At 39.7% G+C, this 10,525-nt stretch overlaps 1 protein-coding gene across 2 annotated transcripts in view; it reads right to left on the minus strand.

Annotated features, from left to right (window-relative positions):
• Positions 1 to 7,811, minus strand: part of TTC8 (tetratricopeptide repeat domain 8) — a 41,380-nt gene extending 33,569 nt beyond the window's left edge. For both annotated transcript variants that reach the window (XM_053946493.1, XM_053946492.1), the window contains exons 1-2: positions 7,609 to 7,811; positions 233 to 262 (exon numbers count right to left, since the gene is read on the minus strand). In XM_053946493.1, the coding sequence (XP_053802468.1) occupies positions 233 to 262; positions 7,609 to 7,716 (138 nt within the window). In that variant the 5' untranslated portion in view covers positions 7,717 to 7,811. The remainder of the gene's footprint in view (positions 1 to 232; positions 263 to 7,608) is intronic.
• Between the last annotated feature and the right edge of the window lie 2,714 nt (positions 7,812 to 10,525).

Consider the following 10,525-nt stretch of genomic DNA (forward strand, 5'->3'; position numbering starts at 1 on the left):
ACCAAAACAAAAAAAACAAAAAACAAAAAACAAAAAAAAAAAACCAAAAAACAAAACAAAAAACAAAAACAAAAACAAAAAAAAAAAAAACAAAAAAAACCAAACAAACAAAAAAAAAAAAAAACAAAGAAAAGCTATTGAGGACCTAACGACAAAACAAGTATTATTCACTGTATCAGAAATTCTTCCCAATGATTGCATCTAATAATTGTATTTATGGAAAGAACTTTACCTGAAACACGGTGTATTCAGAATCAAGCTCCTGAAAAGAGAGAAAATTGAAACTAAGGAATGGAAATGCCAAACAATAAAAACAACAACACAAGTGTATTTATACTCTGTGATGACCTCATTTTGCACAAACATTTTCTCTCTGATACATATATCCAAATTTCCATTTTATTACATTATCTCAACTAACACACATTATGAAGCTAATCAATGTTTTGCACAATGAAAGTAAATTTGCAGTATCTTTCTGATACCTTTGCTTTCTTGCTTCTAGCCAAATCTAGCCAAATCTTCAATTAACATGCAAGCATTATGAAGCTGAAAAATTATAGATGAAAAGAAAATGAACTTGGAAGATGTATGTACATCTCCTAAAAATTAACCAGATTATCACACCATGGTCTTTAGAAAGCCTACTTAATAAAATCCATTTTTGCACTGTTTTTTTAGCTGCTCCTGGTGATCACAATGATACCACTCAAGAAGACAAAAGAAAATTTTGTCACTTTTTCATGGTACTTTTATGATGAAAATGACGTATTCACTGCACTTGGACAGTAATATTGCAAGTGGAATAAATGTTGAATTAACAGCCTGTTGCACTACCCATAAAAACCAAAAGAAAAGCTACCAGATTAAGTTTACTGTAAGTGAAAAAGCTGGAATTTGCATCTACCTGAAAACTTCTGGTAAAATTGAGTAAATACTGACAGGAAAAAATGTAGGTTTATCACCAATTAATGTGTAATTATCATGTTTACATAATATTTAAACTACCCTTCACTTCCAGGGACTGGGGATGGGTTTTTCCTAATGTATTACTTTAGCTTTAGACAAGGAAGGTGGGAGATAGATGTTACTTTCTCTAAATCACTATTAGTCTTTTGTAGTGTCAGATCATTTCTGCTCCTAGAGGTAGTGAAAAATTTCTTGCATATCTGGCATTGTGTAAATCTATCACAGTTAAACCAAGTATATCAGACTGAATATACAATCTTCAAGTAATTCAGACTATAAAGGGACTTCTGAAGGTCTCTAGTCCAAAGCTCTCAAAGCAAGGCCAGCTATGAGGTCAGTTGAGGCTGCTCATAGTCTTGTCCAATTGGATTTTGAAGACTTGCAAGGATAGAGGCTGCACAGTGCCACTGGGCAACCTGTTCCACTGCTGACTATTCCTATAGAGAAATGCTTTTGTTCATACCAAGCCAAAGCCTCCTTCACCTCCCTGCATCATTGCAAGTGGTCCCTGGCTCCACTTTTTGATAACCTCCTTCTATGTATTAGAAGGTTGCTATTAGATCACACCAAAGTCTTCTCCCAGCTCAAGCACTGCCCTGTTTCTGGCTTGCTTTGCAGCCAAGACACAGAGCTGGCTTCTGTTCCACCAGGAGAATGGCAATCACCCCTCTGTAGTACAAGACATGATCTACTTCTTCCAATTTGAACCTTTTTACTCAGCAAATTCTATGACAGCAGGGACCTGGAACACAGGTGAACATCTTCCTTCTGTAGTATGGAATTGTGGCCTTTAAAGGATTGTATTTGGAGCCAAAAAGTCATTCACTGGTGTCAGAATGCGTAACACATCTTACACATTGAGTATTCTATGGAACTAAACATTAATTCAGAAATTAATCTCAGTTTACTGTGATGTACCTGGGCCTGACTGAGGCAATGAAACTGGCTTTGCATTTTAGTTGCATGATTAAATGAACTACTACAATTCTTTTATGTATAGCAGTTATTTTCTTAAAAAAAGAAACTATTCAGCTTTCTAAGTAATACAGGACATTAAAATATTTCAGCTTACATTTTGTTCACCCCATTGTGTCTGAGTATTACACATATGAAGATGGTTTTAAGAACAGTAGGCGGTCTTACATACCATATGTGCTACAGTAACTAATAGGGACAAGTTAGGAATATTATTAGTCAACACTAATACAAAAACGCCTTGATGTTACAGATGTGTATCTTACTTTAGGCACTGTTCATTACCTTAAAAAATAATTTAAAAATCAGACAAATTTGCTTATGTAGGAGCACTTATATTACTATAAAATTCAGACATTACATCCCTTGTGATTTTGGCAAAAAAGTAGTTGATCAATAATACTAAAACCATTGCACTCTCATAATTGTAGGTGAGAGTATGCATTGTTCATACATATTAATACATTGTTTCAGTTTTTGACAAGAAATAACTTTAGATTTTAAATAACTCTCAGGCAGGTAACAGGATTCTCAGATTAAACAAAAATATGGAATAACAAAAATTACATTAGAATAGAACATACTTTAACATGGGTGGATCCAACAGTTGCTACACATACAAGTAATCCACAGGAACTAGATTTCAAATAAAGAATTCTTTGAGAGGATTAACAAATAGCATTGCCCTGTAAGCTTGTCTCTCAAAACAAAAGCTCAAATTTATTATTCATTTACACATATAAAGCTCCCTTGAAAGTCAAAAGACTGTAAAACCAGTGAAGGAACTATTTAATACAGATCCCTAAATCCACTGAGGGCACTTTAATATTAAAATGCAAGGTCAGTTTATTTGAATACCATAAATACTTTAAAAAAATAAGTTTTTTGATGCTTGTAGCCTGGAAGAGGGAATATATTACATACCTTATATTATAATAAGGTTTCACTCTACAATTAGTTTTAGCTGAGTACAATTTAATACATGCAAAATATTAAAATCATATTCTGAAAATGCTCTTCAAATGATTAAGAGCAGAAACACAGAAAAAAACCCCAAACCTTTACCCAGGAACAATGATTTCACTTCAAGTATCACTATTTTCATGCATAAATTTACAGTCTCGCACCAGTAAGTGATTTCAGTTGAAGATGCTTTTCCAAATCAAGTTCAATGCCCATAAAGATAACTGTGATAACTTTATTACGACCTTACAAAAACAAGTTTGCAAATTATAGCAGCTGGAAGTTCAATATGGGAAAAGAAAGGATGAATGAACAAAAGCAAATGCTCATAGAAGACCATTAATAAAGTTAAAGGAAGAACATCCACAATATCTCTATTAATTATATCAGGCTATTTTTTTTTCTATTGTTAAACTAGAGCAGGCCTCATACATGGGTTCTGTTTATTGCCTTGAATCCTACATATGGAACACAAAGAGTAATCAGATTAGGTGACTAATCAGGATGATCAACAGAGACAGTCCTGGATTGTATTTCCTCTAGGTCATGCTATTACTATCAACACAGAAGACAAGACTTGTTTGCTTACAATAGGAAATAATTAAACTGAACACCGGCATTTTATGTATTTCTATGACCAAATGCCAGTCACACAAAATACAGCTTTTATTTATCCTGAGATAACACAGAAGTGAATTCCACCAATACCATTTATATTTCTAATTCTTAAATTAAGAAATGCACAGGATATTTTATGGAAAAAAAAAATCAATCTTCCACAAGATGTAACCCAGTAGCAGCTAATTATTCTTCTATCACAATGTTATTTTTTAAGAACGCTTCAGGAAAACTTCATTGATTTTAAAACATTTCAATTTTGTTGTTGTGCTCTTTAAGAATTCAAGATTTATAATGGCACAATATTTGATACTGCTATGTAAGAAAATTTCTGATTCATGCCTAGTTAGCTAAAAGGTCAACAAAGTACTTTAAAAACCTCCTAGGGCTTACTGCATCTGGTGACAGGGCTCAAAGAGAGTTCTGCACCAATTAAGATAGCATCTAAATGTATGCACATGTGACTATTCACTGGATCATCAGTAAACTTATTTTTAAGATCTTTTAATCATCTTTTGCCATGTTCTTAAAGGAGAACTTCTTGTCATTATATTTGTGATACAAACATATCCTGAATACTAAACTATATGTACAGGGAGTGGTAAATCAAGACAGAGGTCAAGATATACTGGTCAAGAAAATTCCTTACTACATTTTTAAGCGTGGTGGCAAAAATGCAGCTACTTCTAAGGCTATTGTAAAAAGCTGGTTTCAGCAGCCCATAGCTCTAGGACAGTGCTGCAGATGCAATGGAGCAGGAGTGGTGCTGTCACTTAGCAGATGAGCTGGGAAAAAAGTGCAGGCTTTCATACAGGAAAGGCCACCTCTTTCAGGCATGAAAACACTTTCCAGTTGGGCAACGTTAGTCTCTTCCTTTACTTACCTGATGTTACATTACATGTTTTAGAAGGGAGAAGGCCAGTTGCCTGAGCATGAAGAAGTTCTGACCTGTAAGACTCACTGTTTAACTCAACCTGAGCATGTCTTTAAAGGACATCAGCTCCTGTAGTTTAAATTACATCCTAATGCATGCTGTTCAAAGAAGCGAGTCCCTTAACAGTAACTCACTGTCAGAGGCTACTGTTCCTACAAGATCCCTCTTTCCCTGGTTGCAGAGGTTGGGAAGCACATGCTTAGCAGAATATGGGACAAGAGGATAAGAACAGATGGCACAGTGATTAAAGCCACTAAGTATTCCTCATGCTGCACAGCAGCTCACTTAATCCAAACTTTCTGCAAGTGTTGTCATTTGTCTGTCTGCTTTTCTGGTGCCCAACATGACATATCTTGGGTTTGATTTGCAGAAGTGCTACCATTAAGAGTCTGACCATTAAATCTGCTAGAATTGCTATGTGGTTTTTAAGCATTATAAACCACACTTACTGGGTTAGGTACCAAAAATGATACATACTCCATTTTAGATAATTTGCCAGCTTATATTAAAATACTACTAATGTAATTGACACAGATGGAAAACAGCACCATTTTCTGGCAGGTGGCTGAAGATAACAGAATTAAAGTTCAATCAAAATATTTAGGAACTACTGATTTCATTAACATGCCAGTTCAAAAGTAACAGAGATACCAGAAATCAAAGTCAAACATGCTGAATTTCCATTTATTTATCATCTATCCACTTATTTTATTCTTTAAGAAAATCTCTAAATTGTTATTCCTTACATAAAATACTTATCTAGAGTATACTTATAAAATCCACTCGGTGTCTGCAAACTTTACTTGAACATTGCTGTATGAAATCTTTTCAAAGACTGAAACATCTGCCATGCATTTTTAAACATTATAGAGAAAGACTGATATTTCCCAATCACAAATAGATAGACTTTCAAATACTTTTAGAAGTCATTCATTCCCGCTTAAAATGAGCTCTTAATAAGGATTCCTCAAGAAGATTATATAAGGCAAGAACCAAACTAATCTTATTTCAAGTTTGCCTCTCTTCCATCTGAACTTTCTGATGGGTTTGATATGTGCTGCTGCTGAAGAGCACCTTTTTCACACAAAACTGTGGATAGGAACACAGCTCTGAACTGAACATACTGAAGTTATAAAGTCCAGTCATTTGCATGCAACTGTGGCCTGAAAGTATTTCCAAAACAGTGATGAAACTTGATTTTGATATTCAGAGACTTCACGTAAGACTTCTAAGAGTTTATGATTTGATCTGGTATAGACAATGTTCACAGACCCACCCTCCACCACTTCTTAAAGGAAATTATCTTAACTGTTTTTCCTCTTTCATTCCTATAAAAGGTGAAGCTTATAGGCTGGTGTGAACATTTCAAAGATTAAATTAGGTGATCAATTGTTTGTCTGAACTTAGTACAGAATTTGGAAAAACTCTCATATTGCTGGTATATAAGGTCCTTGTTCTCTAAAGAGAATGTGTATCTTGTCTAAGAAAACAATTTAATTTATGTACTTAAATGTTTCACCATGTGTGATCTATATTTGGAAGAAGGAAAACCACATGAGATCTACATCAGAGAATCCCAGAATGTGAAGGATTTGAAATGGACCTTTAAGATCATCTAGTTCCACCCTCCCCTTGCCATTGACAGGGACACCTCCCACCAGACCAGGTTGCTCAAGGCCTTATCCAACTACATCCTCTCACCGCTGTTCTGTTAATTTCCTCCTAAGCATTTTTTCTCAGCCTCATACATCTTCTATTCCTTACTAATGCTACTAGCCCAGCAGGAGTTTGGAGCTGACAGGTGCAACAATACCATTTTATACTTGAGCTTAAGCATAGAGTAGAAATGCAGTTGTATTTACATTCCCATGTTGAGATCATAGATTGAAAAAAGTTTTACTCATTAAAAACTTTATAAATTAAGACCAATGGAAACATATCTTGATCTTTACAACTTTTATTTACTGTTATCTGTGCTATTTCAAGAGTTTCTTTCACAAATCAAGTATTGTCCTTCCATATGCAAAGATCACACATATAAGGCCCAATGATGTGAATACATAAAGATAATACAACACTAGCATGGAACTAATACTGAGTCCCATTTAGGGTTCAGGAATAATGTTCTTGGAATACTTTCTCCACTAAAAATCTCTCTGCTGATGGCTCCTTGGTGGTGCCTTACAGTATAGAACATAAAAAGAGAATCTTTTAAATATCTATCCTAAATCAGTTCAAACAATTGCTGTACTTTATATTTACACTATTGTGTGACCATGCAGCTTTCTTTAAAGACTTGTCCTTTGTGATAAAAAGAACTGCGTTCAGGATTCTTAAAACATCTGTCTATAGGATACTTTGAGACTTACAAATTTACTGTAAAGTGATTAAGATGAAGTCTGTTCAATTACTGTTTTTAAAATATGGCATAAAAATGTTTATATGCTTGTAAACATTTTTTCCAGAAACAACTTTCCCAAATGCTTTGCTCTTACAGAAGGGTGGGGAAATATGTAGGTATTGAAAAACATGTCCTACGTTTCCAGAGACTCTGTAGCTGGAAAAAGAGCAGAGAGAGGTATGCAAATGCCTCCTGTCCCAAGGCAGGGCTCGTAGGTGAGCTGAGCTAAAATGGATATCTCTTAACCTTATGTGATTTGGCCCATACAGCAGCTACGATATCTAAACATCAGTAGAAAATCAACAGGAATATCCCTAGCAGACCTGACTTTTCATCTCAGCTTTTCACTCCGCAAAATCTTGGGTGCGTTAAAGTTCTCGTTGCGAAGAGCCTGGCGCCGCAGCTGTCACGGCAGCACTCCGGCAGTACCCGCAGCACCGCTCCCCCGTCCCGGCTCCGGGGCCGGGCCCGGGGGGCTCCCCCGGGGCGTGTCTGAGGAGGAGCCGCAGCGCCGGCTCGCCGCCTCCGGGCCCGGGGGAGAGGGGGGAGCGCGGAGAGGCGGCGCTGCCCGGCCTCCTGCTCCGGGAGCTCGGCGCGGCCCAGCGCTCGCTGCCTCGCTGCCGGGCTCGCACCCGGCCCCTCCGGCGGCGGCAGCGGGCACAGCGGGGTCCCGTGGTGCTGAGGCAGCCGGGACGCGGCCGCCGCCGCCCCTCGCCGCCGCCTCCCGCCACGGCCCGGCCCTCGCTACCTGCTCGCCGGGCGGCCTCTCCAGCAGCTGCGAGCAGACATCCGCGCACTCCCGGAACTTCCTCCGCCTGAAGTAGCTCCAGGCCTGGAACAGCGGCTCCAGCCCCATCTCGCCGGCGGGAGCACCGCTGCAGCTCCGGCCGGGCCCCGGCGCCTCCCGCCGCGTTGCCGCCGAGCGGGGCCGCGCTGCCGCTGCCGCGGAGCCGCCGGGCCCCGCCTCGGCCGGCCGGGGCGGAGCGCCGGGCCCGCGGGGGAGGCGGCTCTGGGCGGCCGCCGGGGCCCTGCCGGTGCCGGCCAGCTGCCCTGCGACCACGCCGGGCACGGCGCTGCGGCCCCGCTCTTGGCCGAGCCCCCCCCTGCCAGCGCCTCTCGTGGGCTTATTACATCGGTGACTGAAAGCAGAGTTTGAGCTGTAATACTGGGATCAGTAGACTTCCAATAACCCCACTGTTCTTGACTGTTGTAATTTTCTGTCCTGTTATCTAGAGGGGTTAGAATAAATGCCTAAACAAGATAATATAGTCCATTAATCCATATTTGAGTAAAATGTCCTTTAGAGCCATGGAGCGCTGGTTGAGAAAAATACAGACTGCTGTTAACAACACTTTTCGGTCTTGCAGCCTCCATCAGTTCCTTTAGTTCATTAGTTTTTGCAGGGAAATCATCAGACCGAGATATTTAGAGATCTAAAGTTAGAATACAATTGCTCCTGTGTTATATGTACTATAAAATGGTGATTGCGACCATCAACTGAAGTAAAAGAAAAAATGCCTAGGGATGCTTGGAGCAGTAACAGCATTTGTGGTGTGAAAATCTCTGAGGGATGAACACTAATAATATTGCTAAAATCATATTGTTGCCATTTAAAGAGATCATTCTAGTTTTATTGTTTTTGTCTCACCTAAACTACCAATTTGTCCAAGATGCATGAAATTAATACCTAGGCTAGCAAGATCAGTGTCAGGTATAAAGAGAGAGAAGCAGAAGTGACAGTCCTGGCACTATCGCTTATTCAAATATGGGACTAAGTGGCTTGAACTGACAAACAGCATTTACAGACAGCTTTGCTTTGGTTGTCCTGTGAGCAGTGCACAGGTCTGTTGGGTTTGCATGGCAAGGCTTTGGGTGAGAGCCCATACGAGTGGCTTCTGTGACAAGCTGCTGGAAGCTTCCCCTGTGTCCAGTTGGCCAAGGCCAACGATGGTAGCACCTCTGGGTCAACAATTTAAAAAGAGGAGAAAAAGCCTCTACAACTGCAGCTCAAGACAGAACTGAGAATATGTGGAACAACTATGAAGGCATCAAGGTCAGTAAAGAAGAAGGGGAAGCAGTGCTCCAGGCACCAGAGCAGAGATCCTGCAGCCTGTGGTGAAGAGCATGGTGAGGCAGCAGTGCCCCTGCAGCCCGTGGAGGACCACGGGCTGCAGAGGATGCTTGAAGGAAGCAGGTGGCTGCTCAGAGGAAGCTGTGAGCCTGTGGAAAGGTCACAGTCGTCCGCAGTCTACATGGGTGGATACTGCCATGTAGCTTCTCAGCAAAAGGAAGGGGAAGATGGTTCTGCAGCAAGTTTTGTTGTTATGCTGCTGGGAAGGGTATTCATTGCACTTAGTGATCAAGCTGAACTAATGTTGTCCTATGGTAGCAATTAGATCAAGATGCATCTTCAGCTTTTGTACAATGAGATTTTGCAGTACTGCAAATGACAGGAAAATCAATTTTCCTTCTTTCCAATCACCCCCTGCAAGGGGTTTTTGTGCTGTTTAGTTGCAGATATGGAGGTTTGTTTCACTTTCTATATGATATATAAAGCCAGAAAAATTTTCTCTAGTATTGGCACACAGGTCATCCTATGCATATCATCTCTGAAGTCTTTTCCACTGCTAATACTGCTTTTCACTTCCTGCGTGGAGGAATATTCTGAGCTTTCTAATACGGGGATTCTCATTTGTATTGATTATCGAAAACCCCAAATTTGAACTTTTAACCAGTATTTTCTCCAAATATTAATCTCTGTAGTTGGCCACATTCCACTTCTCTAACTTACTAAAATCCTGGAATACAACACAGAGAGTCCCTGTGGCTGTCTGTGTGCTTTGTAGAGCCCTGTATGTCAGTCCCTCTCCAGTGTAACTACATGGAAGCTAAACAGCCAGGAACTATATTGAGGTCCTTCTGGAACAGGCTGCTCCAGTGTGGGCCTCCCATGGGGTCACAAGTGAACCTGTTCCAGCATGGGCTTCTCTCTCCATGAGGCCACGGGTCCTGCAAGGAGCCTGCTCCAGCACAGGTTTGCCATGCGGCTGGAAGTGTTATCTATCGCAAGACAGCTTTTCAGCGGCTTATGGGAAATCAGTGGTTGTTTTTAGTACCTTTAGTAGTGCTTAGATCTCAATGTTAAGGATTTTTTTTTTTTTGCATGCTTGTGTGTAGAGTGTGGAAAAATAGTTATTTTGAATATGCTTTGTTTTTTTCCCAGAGCCCAGGGCTAAGACACTGTAGTTTACTAGAGCTATCCACTTCTTTCACCCACCTTCTCAAAATGAGGAAAATTAATTTTGTGGGAAGTTCAATAAAATTAATTTGGGGAATCACACCTGAGATGTACCTGATTTGTAGGAGAAGAACAAATTGTAATTTTTCTGTTTAACACTGACAGAAAAAAAATCAGAATTTGGTAATAGCAGTATCCTGGGAGACATTATCTAGGTGGAAAAAAAACATTTTGCCATGCAAAATGTTACAAGTAGTCTCTGATCATGTGATATTATGAAAGATGGAATTTGCCTGGCTTTAGTGCAATATAGGCTTGTCTGCATTTTTTTACCAAAAGTTTTGTAGTCTGGTGGTTAGTCCTTTCCATTACCTTAGATAAAAATGCTTAGTTGATCATAATAGTAAAATGTTCTCCAACTGTAATG

Source organism: Vidua chalybeata, chromosome 6 (genome assembly GCF_026979565.1).
Source record: "Vidua chalybeata isolate OUT-0048 chromosome 6, bVidCha1 merged haplotype, whole genome shotgun sequence".
NCBI classification, from domain to species: domain Eukaryota; kingdom Metazoa; phylum Chordata; class Aves; order Passeriformes; family Viduidae; genus Vidua; species Vidua chalybeata.